At 45.2% G+C, this 23056-nt stretch overlaps 2 protein-coding genes across 10 annotated transcripts in view; one reads left to right on the top strand and one right to left on the bottom strand.

Annotated features, from left to right (window-relative positions):
* Positions 1-21995, bottom strand: part of LOC135895788 (uncharacterized) — a 50608-nt gene extending 28613 nt beyond the window's left edge. For 5 of the 8 annotated variants that reach the window (XM_065423957.1, XM_065423991.1, XM_065423982.1 and 2 more), the window contains exons 1-8: positions 21822-21995; positions 19855-19869; positions 15332-15352; positions 14545-14580; positions 13692-13727; positions 12211-12233; positions 10164-10321; positions 4727-4827 (exon numbers count right to left, since the gene is read on the bottom strand). In XM_065423957.1, the coding sequence (XP_065280029.1) occupies positions 4727-4827; positions 10164-10321; positions 12211-12233; positions 13692-13727; positions 14545-14580; positions 15332-15352; positions 19855-19869; positions 21822-21825 (394 nt within the window). In that variant the 5' untranslated portion in view covers positions 21826-21995. Of the gene's footprint in view, positions 1-4726; positions 4828-8066; positions 8256-10163; positions 10322-12210; positions 12234-13691; positions 13728-14544; positions 14581-15331; positions 15353-19854; positions 19870-21821 lie in introns of those variants that run through there. The other 3 variants (XM_065423967.1, XM_070523608.1, XM_065424011.1) reach the window with 3 other exon arrangements.
* Positions 1-23056, top strand: part of LOC135895820 (uncharacterized) — a 155821-nt gene that overhangs the window by 35229 nt on the left and 97536 nt on the right. The gene's annotated exons all lie outside the window — the stretch shown is intronic.

Raw genomic sequence — 23056 nt, 5'->3', positions numbered from 1 at the left:
GAAAACTATTCAATTCGCTTTTATCCATGTTCCATTCGTATTCCATTTTGTCTCAAAAATTACTATTAGCGCAGTCCTAGTGTTAGTGCAGCTGCACGAGCCGTAAGCTGACCTCCTACGTGGAGCCGGCAAAACACGTCAGATACGAAAGTTATGGAGAGACGCCGAAAAAAGCACAAAAAATGACGTTTTTTTTGCTTACTCCAGCCAGAAGTATAGACACTAAGTAGGGCTTGCACCCTTTGGGGCTCATGTTGTCCCCAAGTATTAAGCAACCTGCTGCTGCTTGCACGTACTGCAATGGTAAGACGAAGAATTGCCCAAGCAGCCAACCGCCTGCTACAAGGGCGGATTTTGGCAAAGAAAGCAGCAATCAAGTGTCTCGTAAATAAGAATTTGCAAGACGCCTAAACACTCCTTATGAGTTCTGAATGTGGAAGCATCAATGTCCACATAAACTCCGCTAAGCGGTCCTTCCAGGTATGAACTACTCACGGGCAAGCGAGACACTTGGCCAGACATGTAGTTGGCTGAAACACTTGGCCAACCCCTTCTTGATATATCACAAGGCCAGTGCACTTCGATCCGTGACGTCATGCTCTCTCGCCCGACGGCCATAGAATCTAATGGGGACGCTGCCAAGTAAGCCGCGGAAAACTGGACGTTACCGCTTTCGTAACGCCGGGCTTCGCAATGGAAATTACGGTACAAGCAGCATGACGTCATAAATCAGAGTGCACATGTCCGCCATCTAGGAGGCGTTGGTATGGCCCATTTGGTAAGACACTCGGCTCTTGAGGGTGGGGTCGTAAGTTTGAAACTCCCTACTGCCAAAATTTTTTGATTCAAATTTATTGTTTTAGTGCATTAATTTCTTTATAGTAATTACCGAGGCGAAGTTGCAACACTGAAGAGAGCTTGCGAGGACAACGAACGAACGGGCGGCGCGGCGATGCCCTCTCCCCTCAAACAACACCAGGCACGCCAACGCGCGTGCAGGTGTGCCTTTTGTCCCGCTCTGCTCCGTCGAGGCACCCGTCACAGCCAATAGGAATTTGGGTGCCGTTTCGCTGCTACAGACGATGGCTTAATGGCTCAGTGGGCAGTTTGATGCTTTCCGCATCAGTAACGTGTTCTTTGTCCGATGCCTGCTTGAATACCACTTTCTCAGCGACTTTCATTATGCGTCGCCGCATGCAAATAACGTCACTTGCCGGACTCGGGAAATTAGGACAGAATCCCAGGACGCAAAGTTTTCCTCCTTGATGCTAGAGAACGCTGATCAATACTGGTATGCTGGGTGTTTGCAACCTGTCTTCGCCCACGCTCGACCCCTCGGAAGAACGCCTTCTCAGCCGTGGCTTCAACTTCAACGTTGGTCTAAACTACGTGAAAATATTCTGCGCCATGGAACAAGCTGTACGCATGGTCGACCCCCCTCTTCAAGAGAAGGCACGTTCAAGCGCCAGCACAGTCCTCTCCAAGCTGTCAAAGGCCAACACGTACACAGCACCTGACCCTGAGAAAATAGCGTTGCGAAGATTCAGTGAATAACGACATGGTTACGTTTCCAGCGCACAAACGGAATGCCATGGTTATCCTCGATCACCCAGCCTGCGTCGCGAAGGTGACGTCCTTGCTTCAAGATGAAACAACCTACACTGAGCTGAGCCAGGACCCAACGACAAGGATAGGTTCCGAACTAGAAAAACTATACTTACGGGAGCATTTATGTTTGTGCCACAAGAAAACAACTGTATTAGAAGTTGTTTTGTCGTAACAGTTTGGCTCCTGAAAATTACGGCTTGCGGAGGGTTCACAAACCTGAGGTGCCCCTCAGACCAATAGTAGACTTCACATGCTATATTCATTGAACGAATTATCCGCCTATTTGATCCTTGTCCTAGGCACCTTGGTAGGAAGCCCGTGCACTTATGTCAAGGATTCCGCACATCTTATTGAACTTGTAACATATGTCACCATCAACAACGAGGAAATGATAGTCCATTTTGACTTAAAGTCAATATTTACTTCCGTCACTGTCGATTACGCAGTCTCTTGGTGCGAGAATGACGCTTCGCTAGCTATATGAGGCACAATAATTATTTAATCCACCTCCTTCGATGCTGCATGACGAACATGTATTTTGTCTTAAGGGGGCGTTCCACAAGCCGCAGTTCGGAACAGCAGTGGGAGCTTCCGTTTCGGTCTCCTACTCAAACACCAGCCTAGAGGCACTTGAAAGTTTTCTGAAAGCCTCGTACAAGATGGCTCGAAAAAGTTTTTCCCGGTGCATAGAAAACCGTTTTTCTTTTTTCCTATCCTTCGCCAACACGAGCTGCACTTCCCTGAGCATCTGAACTCTTTCGTACCGCGTATCCAGTTTACCATGCAAGAAGAAAAAATAATAATAGACAGATTGTCTTCCTCGACGTTCGGCCTAGGGAACTGCAACCAGCGTGCATTGGAAGCCGACCCACATTTGAACTGCCTATACTACAGGACCCGAATGGCTCCGTTGCCACTGCACTCTTCCCTCGCGCATTCCGCATCTTCTCCGGATCTCGAAAGCGCATAGAAGAGCTAGCAGTTTTAAGGAATGACATCTCCCACAACGGCTACCCTTCGCTGCTACTGAAAACTCTGTGGTTGTTAACCATGAAACAATACAAGAAAAAGACAAGCAGAGGCGTGCGGCCCTCCTCTACACGCAAGGAATCAGTGACACATTGGCAAAAGTTTTTGGAACATGGCGTAGAAATCGCACACCTGCCAAGATACAAACTAAGACGTAAGCTCGTAGGTGTGGCAGGAGCTTTGGAAAAGTCAAGGTCTAATAGCGTAATCTACAAGATGCTATACAAGAATTGTGACGTATCCTACCAAGGGAGAACTGGACAGCTTTAAGAAAATATTCAGCGGCACGAGAACGACGTCAGCAAAAAAAAAATGCAAGCTTGAACGCCTTAGCTGATCATCTCATGACTTCTAACCACATCTTTGATGGGGAGGCTGCGAGTGCGTATCGAAACCAGAGAAGCGCCTATCATCACTGCTGCTCGTGGAATCTTGAGATATCAATCGGCTAACAAGCGATTAACCGCAGGCGGGGCAATAACCCCGAAATATACATTCGCGCATAGGGCACCTAACGCATTCGCCCTTCTGACGCCCATCTGCAATGTGAACAACAGACCAATAGCGGCCTCGAAACGTCATTATATGTTTTATTTCCTTTCACGTCTGGGCGAGCGCTTGTTTTATTTCGACGTCTTCTATCTTACGTGCCTTTTCTTTAGTCACCGCTGCGCACATGGTACTTTCGGGTCATGAACGACATGTGCATATCGGAGTGACAACGCTTTTTTTTTTTTGCAGGAAAACAGTGAGTGCCGAGTTTTAAAGACAGGAAATGCAAGCAGTGCCGATGGTTAAAAAGGGGTCAATTCGGGAATTTCACCTGCCAGAACAACGTGTGGTAATGAGGCGTGCCGTAGTGGGAGGCTCAAGAATATTTCTGACCACCTGAGATTTTTTAACGCGCCCCATTCACTGCACGGTGCACGAGCGTTTTTTTGCACTTCACCCCCGTCGAAACGCAACCGCCGAGGCAGCGAAACGAACCCGCCACCTCCTGCTTAGCAACCCAACTCCATGGCCTCTTAGCCACGACGTGCGTACCACACATGGTCATTATTCTTTGGGGACATTGTAAGTCCCGAAGGGTTGTAAACTTGCGTTTTATAGTGTACCGTTTCTCTCAGCTAACGTTAGCCAAGCTGTCCGACAAAAACAAAAATCCAAAAGGCACGGTACCCGATATAATTGTAAAACCTACGGTGTTTGGTTGCCAGACGTTTGGCGACTACGCACCGTATAGATTTTAAGATATTATCAAGCACCGTGGAATTTTTTTATCGTTCTTTTAGTTCAACGGTTTGGCTAACGTTGGCTTGTATACAGGGTTTCCTTTCAGTAGAGTAGGCAAGCTGGTGGGAGTGATGTCGGAGGTGTAACGAGGTCCTGCCCACTTGCTATGCCCATGGTCAGCTTTCTGCTGCAGTGACGGAAAGCTGCAGCGATGAAGGGCATGCGTTTAAAGAGATTAGTATGCTTTAGCCGATGCATCCTGCAGAAATACAGCTGCGCAGAAATGTACTATCCATAAACGTTTTGGTTATGGCCACACATAATACTTAAAAAGATCTAAAAGTACACAAATCGCATATAAATTTCAATTTTCGTTTCTTGCTTCCAAACCTTCCGGTACATACGAAAATGCCGCAAGCTTAGCCGATTCGTTATCCGCTCAGAGAAACTGGAAGAAAACGTATTGTCAGTCTGTCCTGGACCACTTCACGTAGTAAGACATGTGCAAAAAGTTCATCACTGTAGTTTGTACTTAACTGCTAAGAAAAGAGGCGGCCTCAAACAGGCCGCCCCTTTCGTGAAATGCATGGACGAATCTCTACACCAGTAGACGAAATGGCTGTATAATAGTAGCCAAAACCAGAAAAACAGCTTGTGTTTAATGGTGGCTTTTCAATCCAGTCACTCGGATCTGCTAGTCAGCAGTTGTAATAATAGTACTGGACACAGTAATTAACACCTAAAGCATAAGATATGTAATTGTAACAAACAGTATCGATATAATAACTGGCTTGGGTGCCCGATGATATTAGACTGTCTAAATTCTGCGTTCTTCAGTAAGAAGCTGCCGACTCACCATTGCTCGTCAAGATGTACAAAGTGAAAGCCACAGCGACTAGGCCTACTGCCAGTACTGCGAAGATGACGGCCAGCAATACCACTAGGCCTGGCACCGTTCTGCAAAAACAGTGGTTCACGCAATTAGTGAGAACCGAAGTGTCTAAATCTCACACGTATATGTATATCGCAACAGACGATGGTCTTCCCTGGACTACCGTCATCTAAACTTCGCTCGCCGAAGAAGGAGCACGTGTGTCGAGGGTGCTACTGAACGACCCTTTACAACCAGGTGAACGTGATTTAAATCGTGCATCCGGGACTCCAAAGAGGCGCGACGCATTTCTCTCGCGTTTAGCACTGTAACGCCACTGTTTTTTTGTTAAGTCAGCACTTCCCAGCGCAGAGCATGTAACAGAATCACGCATAAGTTGTCATTGGCCCTACATGGAGCTAAGTTGGCTTCATATTAAGCCAGAAGACAAACGGTAGCGCTATCCTCTGCATCTACCGCAAGCGCCAGAGTGACGTGTAAAGTGGGATCACGTGAGGAATGCCTCTTCGGCTTCGTCGTTTTACACTGTGGGCGTGCCCACTTTTGGTTGTGTCTAGCGATCATTCTTTTTTAGTTGGGCTGTTTGTAAGCTATACTAGAAGATATGGCGTTTTCCCGCGCGTACTTATTCAACTTTCCTGCGCTTACTATTTCAAGAACAAATACTAGTCGGTGGAGATTCATGGAAGCGCTAACTTTTACACGACCCGAGCGTTCGTTGGATTCTGCTGGCTCGCTCTAAAAGCGAGCATATATCGTCTCAAAATCTCGGAGCTTGGGATTCAACAGTGCCGCATTTGGATGCAGGAAAGGAGTGGCGCAACTGAGAGGTGCCTCCAGTAGCAAGCGTGGCATGAGAACCTACAGAGTTTCAGCGTTTGGCTCCCTTGAACAGGAAGGACAATCCTTCCGACAGTGTTCAAGATATAATTTCTCTCTCTCTCTCTGTGTGTGTGTGTGTGTGCGTGTGCGTGTGCGTGTGCGTGTGCGTGCGTGTGTGTGCGTGTGCGTGCGTGCGCGTGCGTGCGCGTGCGTGTGTGTGTGTGTGTGTGTGTGTGTGTGTGTGTGTGTGTGTGTGTGTGTGTGTGTGTGTGTGTGTGTGTGTGTGTGTGTGTGTGTGTGCGTGCGTGTGTGTTTGTGTTTGTGTTTGTGTTTGTGTTTGTGTTGTGTGTGTGTGTGTGTGTGTGTGTGTGTGTGTGTGTGTGTGTGTGTGTGTGTGTGTGTGTGTGTGTGTGTGTGTGTGTGTGTGTGTGTGTGTGTGTGTGTGTGAACATTTCATATCTCCGACTGCAGATGCGATGTAAGCGTATGGTGTCTTCCGAGTGTGACGGTTAGCTAAAACGCGATTTCTAAGGAAATAGTTCAAGATGCCCGATCTATTGCGGCCTGTAGATCGCAGCGGTGCATCTTTGCGTGCCCGTGTGATATCGGAAGCCACCGGTCCATATATCATGCAAAGTTCTGCTAGACCCCAGTATGACTGTCTCGCCACGATGCTGATAGGTAGGGGACAACGACAAGCAGTCGGGTGTTGTTGCTGTATCTCAGCACTGACTGGCGCAGAAAACGGAACTCAACATAATTTGAGAAAATTTAGAGCATGGCACCGCCGACTACGGATGGTTTACATAATAAAATCTGAAGCCAGTTACAATTTCCCTACTACAACATGCTTTTTCACAACAACATACGGTAACATATGTAACGCCTGAAAGCATGATTTCAAGTAGACTTCATGCAAAAGGGTACTTCTGGGCAAAATTTGAGTGGATATCCGCAAGCAGTATTTTTTTCTATTCCTTTTTATTGCGATAGCTGTTATATGGACACTCCATGCGCATTTCTGCCGGCGGCGTCGCCGTTGCCGTTGCCGTGAGGTTCCGTATAAAGACCAAGGGCAATAAAGGCGTCGCCGCGCACCGTAAGCTGTATGTGCGAGTGAAAGCGTGAGAGCATGAGCCGCCCAAGGCGCCTCAATCTCGCGTGCGCGACCGAGGAATGCGGTCCGGAAGCGAGCTCCATTCTGTCGCGTGCGAGGCACGGGAACAAGGTGAGGGAGGAGGAGGAGGGGGAGGGCGTTCTTCTCCCGCGGCTGCTGCTCAAGGTGCGGCCGGGCGGGCGCCGAATCTCGAAAGCGATCTGCGATTTTGGGAGTGTGCGCGAAGCGCCGGTAGCTTCGTATATGCTGTGCTTTAAATGTCCCGTTCGCGTTGAAGCGAGACATACACTAAGGTCAGTTCGCTCGCTGCTCCTTCCGCGATTCCTCCCTCCAGCGTTCTGACAGCGAGTTTCCGCTGTAAAGGGGCGAGATGTGTTGATGTTTACCCGTGCCCGGGTGACACCATGCTTGCTAATTTAGTTAGTAAGCGAATGTTTATAATTTGATACAGCCGATAACGCTACTACCCTTACTTCTTACAGCCATCTACCATCTACCAAAGGCGGAGCACCGATTGCTATCGCAATCGGTGCTCCGCCTTTCGGGCGAAGCTGCAACTTCCTTTCTTCTTTTCTTTGTTTTGTGGCTCAATGCCATGTACGATGTTTAGCGAGAGATGTAGTAATTGTGTCTATGCGCTTCGCATCGTAAACTATTCGCCTCCACCAAGAATTTATACTCACATTCACTTCGTGTTAGGCGTCGTCGGCGTTTTCATCCGCCATGTCACCGCTGTTGTCGTTATGCTATGAATACGGTCCTCGAGGTCGTGCATATTAGCGTCGTCGCCGTAATTGTTATGCATCTTCAACAGGTCATTGCATTATCACCGGTGTGGTTATATTTGACGTAGGTGTCGGTATGTCGACGCGCTATCGTCGTTACTCTTACCGTGATGTTATTTTCATTGTACACCAAATTAGAAGGTTTGTTGTTTGCTGTTTTGCAGCCACATAAATATACCATTCAATTCAATCATGATGTCACCATCAATCCGCGAAGAAGGCTTTTGTGTGAATGGCACTGCAGAATTTCAAAGCGATTACCTTGTTATAGCTCGTTGCAGCGCTTTCAGTGCGGTCCGTTTAAAACGCTTCTCGGCACAGAGGCGACAATGCAAAATACGCAAGCTGTCGTACAACTGCGTCGCAGGGCGCATTCGTCACCAAACGCTAGCTCTTTAGAAGCACTGACTGTTGGGCAGGTTGGTGGGGCTGGCGAGGAAGAATGGCGCGAACGAACAGGGACGAGATAGAAAACACTGACGTCTCAGTTCGTTCGCGCCATTCTTTTTCGGCAGCTATTACAGCCCTTCGAGACGCTCATGCTGTCGCGCGACAAGCTTCGTTGCGTCGGAAGGCTTACATGGTGCGGTGCAGCGCTAACGGATGAGCAGCCTCAAGGTTTTTTCGCCTCCCTCTACGTTTTGGCGTGGCTACGACAAAGGGCTCAGGTGAGGCGAGAGAAGGATGGCAGTCACCTTCCCAGCAGGTACTCCCGCCGACGGTGCCAACGCACACATTAACGAACTGGCTTGTTTGTAAGTCCATATATGCCACTGCAACAAATGCGCCGATTAGCGGCACTGTTATTCGCAGTGTTACGCCGAGAACATGGAGACGTGAACGATAGCTAAACATCCTCGCTGAAACAAACGTACGCCTTCAAGAGCGTTATTTTATTCGACCGTAGTCTTTACCACCACCGTTTGGCAAACTCGCTTCCTTCGACAATTTTTATTTTTTTATTTATTTTATTTAGAACATACTGCAGGCCTACAGTAGGCCCAAGCAGGAGGGGCGAATACATAATATATGCAAAAAGAACAGGATTAGCAAAATTGAAAAAATGTTAAATACAAGTTGTAACACAAAATACAGGAATAAATACAAGGCTCAGATGCAAAAATACAAAAAGTAAACGTAGAAATAAATGGCTCTCAAATTAAATGCTGTGAAGAAAACATTGAGTCAAAAGAATCAGCTCGGGTTAAAAGATCTCGCGGACACCTGTTCCACTCCTCAATGGTGCGTGGAAAAAAATGAGTATTTAAAGGCGTTAATCCTAGCAATCTAAGGGGTTAATGATTGTGCATGATGATTTCGTGTTTGGCGCGTAGTGTTAGGTTTAAGGAAGGGGTCTGCATTCATAGACAGTTTATGGTTTTTTAGTAAGAAAAGTAGTTTCAGTCTTTGAATTTTCCGGCGCAGGTGTAATGTTTCAATACCGTGAGTTCGCATGAGGGTCGTTGGTGAGTCAGTTACACGATACTTTGAAAAAATAAAACAGACGGCTTTGCGTTGAATGATTTCAAGGGCCTCGATGTTACGTTTAGTGCACGAGGCCCAGACGGTGCACGCATATTCGAGTGATGGCCTTATTATTCAAAAGTAGGTTAATTTTTTAAGTTCAGGTGGGGCAAGTTTTAGTTTATGTCTAAGAAAGCAGAGTTTACGAAAGGCTGAGGAGCATACGTTTGATACATGTTTATTCCAGCTAAGGTTTTTCGTTATTGTAACTCCTAGATACTTGTACTCGCTGACTTCGCTCAGAAGGTGAGATGAAATATTGTAAGGAAATGAGAAGGAAGCCTTTTTGTTAGTTATCGTCATGTATACTGTTTTCTCTAAATTTAGCTTCATGTCCCATTTATTACACCATGTATGTATGTTCTGAAGATTGGAGTTTAGTAAAACTTGATCATCTTGGCAAGTAATTTGGTGAAATAAAACGCAGTCATCTGCAAATAATCTAATTTGAACAGGGGTAGTTATAACGTTAGTAATGCCATTGATATTTATCAAAAAGAGGAGAGGTCCGAGGACGCTTCCCTGTGGGACGCCTGAAGTGACCGGCAGGTGGTTTGAATAGCAATCATCAATACAAACAAATTGTGTGCGGTGAGAAAGGTATGAGGAAATCCAACGAATTATGAAATTTGGAGGACCAATAAGTTCAAGTTTGTAAATTAGTTTGGCATGAGAAATAACATCAAAGGCTTTGCTGAAGTCTAAAAAATAACATCCATTTGACCAGCGCTATTTAGTACACTTGCAAAAGTATGAATGACAGAAGTTAGCTGAGTGACAGTGGAAAAGCCTTTTCGAAACCCATGCTGATGGGGGGTAAGTTTCTTGTTATCGTTTAGAAATGTAGTTATGTAGTTAGCTATCATATGCTCAGCAAGTTTGCAACATGTGGAAGTTATTGATATGGGATGATAATTAGCAATCAAGGCGTTATTTATCAAGAGCGTTCAAGAGCGTTATTTTATTCGACCGTAGTCTTTACCACCGCCGTTTGGCAAACTCGCTTCCTTCGACAATTTTCAACAGCGGTTTCTGCGCAGTTATTTTTTTGTTTTGTCTGCAACGTAGCACGGGAGACGTGTCTAATCCGAAGACTGACTCGCCGTATAGCGTAGCGAAGTTGTCCTTCCCGTAACTCTTAGCGTCGCCTCACCTCTCCTCGTCCAACTGTTCAGCGCGTGGCTCCTCGACCTCTGCGGCAGCGGGCAACGCATCTGTGGAGCTCGCTTGCTCATCGTCCGGAGACGAGCCATCGTCGCCGCTGGGACCACTTGTCTGAGCCGGCTGAGCTGTCGGGTTTTCCTGGGCTGCCTGCGCGAGCACATATTTGCGGCGGGGATGCGCGTGCTTCATTAAATATGGAAGAACCAGCGCCTCATATATAACTTATAACCACTCCGACGAAGTGAACTGTGCTCGGCGTCATTTCAAATGCACGGCAGCAGGCAGTTACCGACATCGTTCCCACATGAGCACGAGATGTCTCTGTTCCGGGTCACCTGTTCCGCGCCAGTGTACAATGACAATTTTCACTTATTAGATACGTGTGCCTCTATGACATGCACCACTCAAAATATCTAATTCGTTTCTAATATAACGAAGTATAAAAGGGAACTAAACTAACGAGATGCCACCATTCGAGGCGGAATCCGGCGGGCTTCTAGAGCAAACTCGTTTATTCATTTATTTATTTATTTATTTATTTATTTATTTATTTATTTATTTATTTATTTATTTGCTTATGTTTTGCTTGCTTATTTATTTATTTATTTATTTATTTATTTATTTATTTATTTATTTATTTATTTATTTATTTATTTATTTATTTATTTATTTATTTACACGAGTTACCGCTAACGCCCTGTGGTTGAGGGTAATACATAGGAACGGTCTGGTACAAATAAAGCTATTGTGGTGTCACTAGGATTCATGAATACGATAATTTACAAATTACCAGTTCAGGCTTATAGACATTTCAGAAAAACATAATACAGTAGAATAAGTACAAAAGAGGGTATAATTATTCCGTATACAAGGTGCCCCAGCTAACTTTAGCCAGTGTATAAAATCTGATTGCATGTGCGACGGGAATTGTGCAGAATTTTCTGAAAGGTACGCGGGCACCAGCGATTACTCTGGAGCCTTCGATGATCCATGCATAAAAGCCGACGTGCTTGACCGGCAGATCAGATTTTCGACGATCGCCGACTGTGTTCGCCGCTATCGTTGTTCCTTGAGTGTAGCCTGCTTTTGAGGGCTGAAGTTCGCCCAATAAAACGCTAGTTTAGTTAATCACAGTTTTCCTGCCTTCCTCACTACTACGTGACAATACTGTGCTTTTCTTTTTTAGGAGAGTCCCGGTGAGAAAAGTTAGGTGCTGGTTGCAGGAAAAAGTCCTCACGGAGAGATGCCTAATGATAAAGTTTATGCGAAAGTCATAAGCGAGCAAATTTACGGCGATTGCAATTGAACATGATCTTCTGAAGCATAAACACTAGCGAAAGGGGAGCATTCAGAGTAGATGAAGCGAACAGCCACCTTCGATAATTTTAGCAAGCGCAAAACTATGGTACACGTAGCACACAAATACTTTTTTTGTGCCTAGGGGCTGAAAGCCTAAAGTTTCCGCTTTTCGATACCCTCCACGGCAAGCGCGGAGACTATGACCGGCATTGCGGCACCTAGAGCACTTCCACTAGCCTGCTACGCCTCACGCCATCTCACACCTGAAGAAGGAGCAAGTCGGGCTCAGAAACGTCGAGCTATAATATAAATTGTAGTTGATGCTTCTCACTAATTCACCCATAAAATAGCCTTATAACGTTTTCAAGCGCTTCTATTCGCAAGAAGTGCTACGCTGTGAGATTTTTGAGCTGGGGTGTTTGATGTGGACATTGCCGAATTCCGCGGTAATGTCGAATTTTGTGATGACCGCATCATGTGCCAATCACAGAGGAGATAGCAGTGCCCTCGGCTCTACAGAACTGACAAAATCGCTAATTCGAAATGTCTGGAACGACACATCTTTAGAAAGCCTTATGCAAGTAAATTTCTCTTGCACTCAATATTATTACCACGAACATACGTAGAGGCACACAACATACTGAACTGTCCGGATTTCATTAAACTTAGTGCTCCCGGTCTCAACGTCTCTGCCGTCTAACTTAACCAAAAAGTGCCAAGCCCGGACTCCTGCTTACTGTGGATCCCGGTGCTACGCCTTCTGGAAGACAACGTATTAGAAGCACGTTAAGTTGATCAGGTGTCTTAGTATCACTGCCAGAGTTAAGACAATGAATCGCAAACTGAATAAACTCACTCAATTTAATCATGCAAAAAGTAACATGTGCAGATGTAAGTTTACATTGGCCACTACGATGACGCCCGGCTAGTTTAGTATTGCAACTGAGAGTAACGGACCCAATGTGAGTAATACACACACAAATAAACAGGGCTCCCAATGCAAATTTAAACTGAAATTATTGATTAGAAATCTTTTACTCTAAATCTCTCCCACAAAAAGTCATGTTTAGTTTTGCACGCTCTGGAAGCCAACGGCGCAGCAAGGGTTTGAGCCATTGAATTGGGCCAACAATTCCTTCACTCGCACGATAAACAGCCGCAGCCAACCACCGAGATACGCATACAAGAAATCAAAACAACGTATGGCAGCCGTGGGTTTGTACAGGTTCCGGAATCACTTCCGGCGTTTGCAATACACAAAAAGATGTCCTTCGAGATTGGCTTCTGTTGCACGAGGGAGATATTTCCAGAGATGCCAATTTATTTCGCCACAACTCAGTATTGCCAAAGTGCTATGCGGTTCAACTGCGACATTTAAAGAAAACGAAAACAAACGTTGTACCTTACTAATGTGCTAAAATATTCGCACTTGCTATGGGAAGCGTAGAATCTTAACTTGGAATTCATGATTCACTTGCTTAAAAACTTGGATGCACGACTTCCTTCGGATATGCCAGGGTTCCTATTTTCCAATATAATATTATTGATTACACTAGGAACTCATGTTTGTTAAGGGTATTCGAAGGAGGCGCATGAGGAATGCGAAACAGAGCCTCAGCCTTAAAAACAATTTACACCCTTTGGGACTCATCTTGTCCCCTAACATTAATAGTCATCTGTCTTGCTCGTGTTTCCTTTTTCTAATGCTGCGAGCCCGGTACTTCCCAGTCACGAACGGTAACGAATTCTGAGTCAGTGTAACACAGCATTCTGAGTAGGAAGGTGCGAGCGCCGATCGTTCAAGAAAGGAAATGCAAGCAAAGGAGATGACGATTATTGTTGTGGGACAAATATACACCCCGAAGGGTGGAACCATTTTAGGAATGTATACACAATCAACTATATTTGCGAACAGGAGAATGAGAAATAAATACACGAATGGAAAATGTCCTGAATACTGCATGTATTGTGCAGTATATACCAACTATCTCAACTTTCTCTCTTATTGCAGACCCATATTTACGTGATTTGCCCTCCTTTAAGCATCCCTAGTGATTCCCTGATTGTACACGATTGGTTTCAAATAAAAGAAAACCGTTGATTAATTTTGTACATTCATACAAGAAAAAAATAAATTTTATTTCGCTGAAAGCTGACGGGGGCAGCTTTTGCATTTGTTTGTCAAACCTAAAAAAAAAAACACTTTCCAAATTCTTACCGGTTTCCGACGGACTCGCTTCCGATGATGCCAATACTGAAAAAGCACCGCACATAAGATTTAGAAAGAAAGAAGTTACGACAAATCCGACCGAAGCACAGTTATCTTACAATGGCTATTAAATCCTGGGGCTGAATTCACAAAACTTTACCTTCGCAAGAGCTGTGTGTCACTCGCTGACCACGTTCCCTAATATTGTGGTAAATTAGAATTGGCTCGCATTTGTTCTAACGAACAATTTCAATGTAACAACTTCGTGCTCGGTACGAGGCTTGAGTTGCACACTGCACACATCAAGAGAAATGCACACTACGCTACGGCTTCAAGGGCCGCACTCATAAAAAATGTATTACGTTAGAAATAATCGTGGGAGCAAATCATAGCCAATTCTGATGCTTGACATCATATTAGGGAATGTAGCCGACCAATGACAATGAATGCTTTCGAGCGAGAACTCTGTGAATGCAGGTTGGGCACTTTTGCTAATAATATGTCCATCATTAGGACTGGTTGAGATTTTATCTAGTAAACAATCATATAGTAAAATATTTTTCATGTGTATGAATACGGGGCTCAGTTTTTGCAGTAAGTTGCCATAGCCCTGTTAGCAGCTATACTGAAATTCTTACCAGTTTTCTGCAAATGCGCTACTGACGATAATGTTTGTGAAAAAATCGTGGAGAGGAAAGTTAGAAATGGAGTTGGAAATGGTCTTTCATCGTATTCAAAGCACTGTGAACTCAAAGTAATACTAATAAACAGTTATATAGTGAGATTTTTATTCTGCGAATAGGGCCCCAAGTTTTGCAGTAAGTTACCATAGCCCTGTTAGCAGCTATATTCAAATCCTTACCAGCTTTCGGCGAATTCGCTACCGACGATAATGATTCTGGAAAAAACCGTGGCCAGGAAAGTTGGAAATGAAGCTGACAACGGTCTTTCATCGCATTCAAAGCAATGAGAACTGCCCCTTGCATGGAAGTTTATTTCTTAATGCATTTCGTTGCTGGTGGTGAATATAAATCAAGAACGCCAATGCGCGAATGTTTGATTGCACGTATAGAAAACCCTTATGGTCAATGTGAGCTCAAGCCCAGCATTATACAGTATGCGTGTACAGGCCTGTGCTGTTTAGAGACGCTGAAAATCCCTCAACAATCAAATAATCAATCGAGAATTTATTTATTCTGCTTATAGTCAAATATTGATAGCCTTGTCGGTTTCCTAACCCATTATATATATTATAAGTATGTCGGTGTGGGGGGGGGGGGGGGAGGGGACTTGTTTTGGAGCCTTTATTATGCGCTAATCATCAGCGTACAAATTTCACTTATTCTTTTTCTCCGACGTAATAAGACCGGGAGTAATGAGGCATAACCCCCCCCCCCATTTGTTTATTATTTAAAGTTTCTGACAGAAGAAAGACTTTCCCTGCGTTTCGCAACTTTCGCACTCAATGTTCGTAGCCAGTGGTCACGCTCCGTCTCATGCGCTCTCATTAGAGATTGCCAAATTTGAAGCTCGGCTTTTTCACCTTCAATGTCAGTGCTGACAAACAAGTTCCCAAGAATTAAAAGCTAGAAGGACTATGTTGAAGGGCGTATTATAGTTGGTTGAAAAAACGTTTGCCTGATACCTACCTGTCTCACGACCTGTCTTCTCTACATGAATATCGAAAAAAAACATAAGCATTTATTTTAAATGTTGAAGCAGTAAACAAAAATTTTCATTCGAAGAAAATTATGAATTCTATAGGTGATTGCAAAAAATATTCAATTCAGATCATGCAAACATGCAGCACACGGGTGGCAATCACGCAGGTATGTTAAGGAAACAAACCCCCATCTAACCCTTACGTTTCTTGTGCTTACGTTACGTCCTACCCACCGTGGTTGCTCAGTGGCTATGGTGTTGGGCTGCTGAGCACGAGGTCGCGGGATCGAATCCCGGCCACGGCGGCCGCATCTCGATGGGGGCGAAATGCGAAAACACCCGTGTGCTTAGATTTAGGTGCACGTTAAAGAACCCCAGGTGGTCCAAATTTCCGGAGTCCCCCCCCCTACGGCGTGCCTCATAAGCAGAAAGTAGTTTTGGCACGTAAAACCCCATAATAAATATTTAAAAAAACGTTACGTGCTCTTAGAAGAACCACATGACACTTGTGGGAATGTTAACCAACGTTACTAACTACCTGTATAAAGCCTTAAATAAGACTGGCTATCCCTTCCATGGTAGAATTATAGATTGTGTGTGTGTGTGTGTGTGTGTGTGTGTGTGTGTGTGTGTGTGTGTGTGTGTGTGTGTGTGTGTGTGTGTGTGTGTGTGTGTGTGTGTGTCAAAAATGGCCAAAACACAAACCCCTCTATTCTGGAACGTTCTTCTACTCAACACTCCATCTCGACTCCATTCTGATGATGATGTTTATTAGCATCCGCTCTGAACCAGGGTGTAGACAGCTAATCACCTAACCTTCTTGATTTCATCAGGCTTTTGTACATGTAACACTATCTAGCATTTTGTCTGTACCTGATCTCATTCCTAGTTTAGATTGTGAAACCTCTATCGCTATACTGTATCATTACCTACCGTTGTAATGACTCCGCTTCTGTCAATATCTTCCATGCTATTCCTCCACCAATACCATAATCGTGTCCTACTTGTATCAACTCCTCAGCAGTTAATCATTCCATCGTCTTTCAATCCCGGAACTTCTGGAACATGAACACTCACTGCGTGCCACACTGGATGATTATCTTGGCATTCCGTAACGCTTTGACGAGTCGTATCCGAGATTTCTTTTTGTAGCACATACATGCTGCCTTCCGCAGCACATATTTGCTCCGGTATGTTTTTGCCCTCGGGCGGCAAACTCTGGCATCAGATACGTTATCAAAGATTTTTCCTCCTGATTTATTTCTTGTCGTTTTGGAAATATCGATGGTCAATTTTCTTATCGTTCCTTGCATCCAATTTACAGTTTCTTTTTATGAATCCTAATTTTCTATTTACTCGTTGAAATACCCTGTACTTGGTTGCGAACTTTCTTCCCCCTTTCCCCATTCCGTGTCCACGTTCGGGAGGTACAGATATTTGTGCACTTTAGCCGCCCATTTCTTTTCATCCGTGTTTCTTAGTCTCCCTCCAAAGCTAATCTTGCTCTGCGCTTCTCTGTCTTCAAAAGAAGCCCAACCCATCTCACCTAGCACTGCTTCGTTTGTGGTTTTACCGTGGGTCTCCAAAGCTGGTCGGCCCACCATCCTCTGGTTAATCTCCAACATCCACAATATTTCTCCTTTAAATCACAGATATGCATTTGGGGACGTTAGCGCTGGCGCCATTACACTTGTTCAAGCTCCACTCACCACCTCGTAATTTTTGTAGCCCCAAAGCTCTCTATGTTTCTTTTTATTCCTGCATTCCACTTCCCTTTACATCTTAGGTTAGTTGGCGAGGCCTTGAGTAGGCACTTCCTTCGCTGATGTGCACACCCACGTATTCATACTGATTGACAATGGATATGACTTCCTGTTGAACTGATACCACATCAATACTCCTCTATTCATTAAACATCATATTTCCCTCTTTCTCTTTGCTAAACTTAAGGCCTATTTTCGTTACTGCACTGTCACGTGTATTTGCAAGTTCGTGTTAATCCCTTGCGTTGTCCCCTAGTAGCACTATGTCATCCTCATGCACCAGCCCAGAGGCCTCCTTTTGTTGCCAGTTTTGCCCGTTACGGGTGTAAGATAGATTGAAACCTTCACCGCTTTCCAGTCGTCTATCTATGCCGTTAACATAAAGCGGGAACAGCAATCGATACAGGACACCCTTGCTTCACTCCTCGATGAATTCCCACAAATTGATCCCTTTCCAGCCTTCCCACATGATTTGTATTGAAATCTCTACGCACTGCGTCAGTGCAAAAAAATAAAAATTGGAGGACGCTTAAGCTTCGCATTCAAGAGTGGGACGCGACAGCGTTCCCGTCGACCCGCCAAGGGGTATAAGACAATGCGCTACGGCACAGCGATCACTTACGATGCGCCCCGCATCGGACTTAGCGCCCACCTATCACGCGGTGAGCGTCGAGCAACGCAGCGTTCGGCGCGGCAACGAAACGTGCGCCTGAGCGAACGGAACGAACCAAAGAACTCGGTGTCTCGGAGGGGAAACGATCTACGCCAGCCAAACGTCGTGATCGGCACGGGCAGAGAGATAGTAATCTAAACCGGGAGCACGGCGAAGCGTCGTCAGGGGAGAGGGAGTCCCGCGACGCGCCTGGCAGTGGTCCCAATGCGGGCGCGGCGCGCCTCCTGTCGGGGCAGCGCCGTACATTGAGAGGAGGGAGTCTTCTGTGTTTGCCGCAAGATGGCTCTGCGTGTGCGGAAAGCGCAGAAGAAATGCAGCGGAAATTCACTTCGCACCTCGTGTAATTGCGACTTCTGTACGTTACATGTTCATAATTACCGATATACACCGCATTATAACTTTCCACGGCTCGTTTCGAAGGCAACACCGCATTCACTAGAGGCGCGTTTGCACCGCTTGGAAGCATCGAACTCGTGGCTGAGTGGTAGCGTCTCCGTCTCACACTCCGGAGACCCTGGTTCGATTCCCACCGGGCCAATCTTGGAAGTTGCTTTTTATTTATGAAGCGCCTGCCGTGATTTATCGCTCACGGTCAACGCCGCAAACGCCGACACCCGACGCCGACACCGACGACGACGACACCGGCTTTTCTGCGACACGAGCTCCTTAACGCTATCGCGTTAATATTATCCTCTAAGCATCTACCTCGCCTCAGGCCGTTCTGTTGCTCCCCCAGTATATCCGTTTGCTCCGCCGACTTCGACAATTCTAATTTTTTGGCTTGCATCGCCATACGATATGCCACCGATGGCACTGTAACCTGCGCGTACGAGCTCTTCCTACCCTTTCCACATGTGCCCTTAGAGATAAGGTTGACCAGCTTTCACGAAACCTAAATAGAATTTTGTTCGTTTTAACATCTTACTCCATAGCGTTACTCTGCTGTGCCGTGCTCTCTGGACGCAGCTGCTAGGTTGGCCGTTTGGGGATTACATCGGGACCTGCGGCTCTGTTAGTAACATTTTCTTCTGCTGGTTTTCCAGAAAAACCCTACTACGCTAAACCTTGATCTGTCAGGCTTCTCTTTTTCTGGGTATGAGTCTGAACTAGGCTTTCTTTCTTGCCTAATTTACTCCTAATGGCGTCTCTGATGCACCGCAGCGCGTCGCCTCTTTCGCAGATGTTAGCGTCTTCATCCCTTACGGCTGAGTGCAGATTTCTAGTTGGAGCTCCGAGTCCTCTTACATGGTTCCAAAATCTTCTTGACAGATGGCACGAGAAAGTTGACCCACGATGAAGAGGATGGCAGCTCCATCTCTCGACAGAAGTGGTCAATACGTATCGTGCACGGATCATGGGCTCCGAAATCTGGCGGTCTGCGCTGTACCGCGCACGCCACCCAATCTCGTATGCCATGCACCGAAACATCACAGCAGTTTATGAAAGCTTCTTTCTCCCGGTTGTCAGACCCAAAAAGTCCCCAGAGATAAATTGGTCCCTTTTTTTGGGAAATCTTGCCAGTCTTGCGCGTCAAAACGTGCCTTTGTCGAGGTAGTAAGGAGAACGACGGGCTTTGCTTAGTCGCGCGCGCAAAATTATGTCCAAACGAGATCATAGTAGTCGATGCAGAGACTGTGATTTCTTAGCGCGAGTTCTTTGTCGTCAGTGGTTGGTACATGTTACTGTGGTGCAGGAAACATAAGGTTTGCCACTTGGCAGTGCGTCTTCAACACTCAGCCACTTGCACGGCCGTCAGTGTTAGAACGAGTACGTTCCACGCGTGGACGCGCCACGTACGCACTGCTCAGCCATGAACAGGAACTTCAGTATAGCATGCAATTCAATATTTAACACTATACGAATTCGCAGTAACAGCGTGACATTATTAATTGATCTGCGGCCGCTAAAGCGACATCTACCAAACAGGGGGAAAAGTTGCCGCCTTCATTTAGCTTGTGCACGCTGCAGGCGGTGGCAATATTTCTTATAATGTACATGTAGTCACAATATATGAGCTAGCTCTGTAAAAGTTGTTAACGACCCAGAATAACAAATAAAACATTGTAATACTCACCAGATGGCGACTTCGCTGTGCCCCACAAGAAAGGAATAGAACTGTTAGTGTGTATACACGCTATACAACAATCTCAGCACGCGGGCGTTAACACATCTGCTTTCCAATATATGTTTGCGCGAAAAGCCCTTCAGCTTCATTGCAAGGCAAATAGTGTATATCTGGCTTTCACTCAGCTTTCCTCAGTTAACAGCAGCGTCAGGTATAACAGCGCAGTATAAAAAAGCGATTCAGATTTGCGGTTGACACTCCGGGAGGTTTCTCACGAGACAAGGGTCACATTCAAACGTGGCATCCCGAACATTTCGAAGCTTGGAACCGTTCGACTAGAGTCGCTTGGCCTTTGGAAAGATCAATTCAATTTCTCTACAGCATTAGCGCCCGGTGTCGGCAACACCACTTTTATGATGCAGCAAATTCTGCCCGGTCCAAGCTGCCTCTACTTGTCCCTAAGACAAGATGGGAACATTCACTTTTTGTGTTAGGCGTAATGCGTTCAATAATTATATATCCCATTTTTATTCATCAAACGCTTAGGCACGTAAGCAGCCCTGAAGGAAACATTGAGTTTGTTTTCAAGAAGCTTATCTTATAGCGACATATGAACATTAACCTGATCGCGGACTACGTACTAGGTGCCGTTCCTGTTCAACAATTTTGTCTCGTGCGGCAATTTGGGGCTTGGTATATGCGTGTTAGTTGGCTATAGCGTCATCAAAAAATTTTTGGGTTTGCGCTTCAATGGTTAACCGGCCTCAGTACCCCGTCCGTTCTTCCCAGTATGTAGTCCGCCAGTGCGCCACTGACCAAATAATGTCGAAATCTTCTAAAAAAGATTAGTGAGAAACAGCACAGACAGAAGGAGGCAAAGAAAGAAATGGCAAAGGACAGGAGAAGGGCAAAAATCAGATTGACCTACCAACACTACAATGAAATCGGACTTCTTTCGCAAGCCATCAATATTCTATATTGCCAGTGAACAAAACAAATATTTGTTTTTATCTGCAATATCACAATTGTATTCAGCCCATGCACGTTTACCCGCTGCGGTGGCTTAGCGGCTGGGGTTTTGACAGGAATCGCAGCCCCTTAAGTCAGCACTTGGCAGCGCTACAATGTGAAACATACAAAAATATGTGCCAGGTATATTTTTCTCGATCAGATGAATTGGCCATAGATATGAGAAAGCGCGGCACTTCCCCGTACCAGTTCGCAATAGCTAAGTTGAGGATGAGGAAGTGCGTTATACAAATTCTAATTATACTACAGTAGAAAAATGGTACCGGTATCTATAAGCTGCCAAGAAGCAGTTTTTCCCGCAGTCCACCCATCTCTGTGAGTTATTTAGCATGCCAACAAAAATTGCGCTCATCTTTTTCTATTTTCATTATGGCTTAGGCTTCTTGGGTTTAGCTTGTTTAGCGGCGTAAATGCACGTAGGGCCAACGCTGTTTTATATCAGATGTTGCATACATCTTTGTTAGCTCATTTATGGTAGGACCACTAAACATTTCACGCGTTCTAGCGGGGCATTATACCTCTATTTGGAAGAAGTTCTGAAATAGGGTTTTTCAATTCTTCTTTTCCCTAATAAAGCGTGCCATCAAACTACTTCGTACAGAACTATTGCGGTGCATTGTGTATCGCAAAGCAGTGAGTATTATGTTAAATATAGTCAATACGTGCTTTGCAGCATTACGCAAAAGAAGTGTTGTATACTTAGAGTGCTACAAGTACTGTATTTATATATATTTTCTACTTAATAATGCCGTCCTGTTATACGTACTTCTCGCTGCTCAAATTTCTCGCAGCCGACCTCCCGTTGGTTCCCAAGGATATCTAGCGGATTCTAGCTCACTTTTAGACCTCTTTCTAAGTATTCCATGCAAGAAATAATGACAACAACGATTTATAGTCCGTCGCAGAGCGGCTTACAGCAATCATAAAGGTGAGAATTGAAAGCTTACCCATGCTTTCAGAGTCAGACCCCGAAGAAAAATTGCCTGCAGCTCTGGGCGGGGACTAAGACCAAGGCAGTTAGTCGAAGGCCCGCCGCCCGGCCAGACCGTTTTCTCGCGCGCAGAAATAGGCTCCTCGAAATGTTCCTGGCGTAGCGATAGCGCACAACACGTCAAGCTTCTTCTCTTCTCCTTCTTCTTCTGTAACTGCGTTGGAATTGCCTCCTCACGAAAGGATGGAAGATGAAGAAGATCATAGCTTTTCTCAATACCACAAAATATGATGATGGTGATGATGAACCTCTCGCGTGGCTCGTACCCACTAAGGAATGCCACAGAATTCCTAACAATGTGTTGAATATAAATAGGCTCACTAACTGTCTCTGTGTCTTTATGCCACTATAAAGTAGAAATAATTCAATTACCCACCGGCCGAAGCATTATTCGACAATTATTTTGATAATAATTTCGTTCATTCATTCATTTTACTTTGAGGCGAACAGAGTTTCGCAGAGGGAACACGAGTACGAACGTATGTACAAACTAAGCACGACAAAATTCAGAACGAATGAACGAATGCGTACGCACATGTATAGGCACATAAGAGTATTCAATATTTAAGAGTTCCCACAACTCAAGAAAGAATTCGAATACAATGCAAGGTAAAGTCAACTAAACAGCAATGTCAAAACATTTTTACGTTCACCATTCAAGGAGCACTACTAATATAACTGCGAATAGAAGAACCGAGCAAGTTATAGTCTAAAACAAAAACGATGTCTGAAGAGAAATAGTTCCAGTCTTTGGACGTGCATAGTGCAAAGGCATAAAGAAAAGCGTTTGTGCGATAAGTTGTTACATCTATACCTTATGGCGATGGTGTGTGGGTCGAACGATAAGATGGGGTTGCAACAAACTGAACTTTCAAACCTGGATCGTGGTATAGCTTGTGACAAAGCACAAGGATAAGTTCTTCCTCATGTTACGGTAGAGGACGAGAAGCACCACTAATCACGTGAGGATTCCTGGACACCAGAGACTTGCTTACAATGACATTTCATTATATTTGTTTTACCCCCAGGGCCTCTTGTAATAACAGAGGATGGTGAAGCACGTCACGCCCCCATCCTATATCTGCACGTAAATAAGGTGCCTCGATATTACTTCTAATAATACAATAACACCATCAACGAGAAAAAAGGGGGTTAACCGAGGGGCCCGATTTTTATTAGCAATATCATAAG

This window comes from Dermacentor albipictus, chromosome 8 (assembly GCF_038994185.2).
Source record: "Dermacentor albipictus isolate Rhodes 1998 colony chromosome 8, USDA_Dalb.pri_finalv2, whole genome shotgun sequence".
Classification (NCBI taxonomy): Eukaryota; Metazoa; Arthropoda; class Arachnida; order Ixodida; family Ixodidae; genus Dermacentor; species Dermacentor albipictus.
Note: the sequence above shows the minus strand (reverse complement) of the source record. Positions and strands in the feature narration are given on the sequence as shown.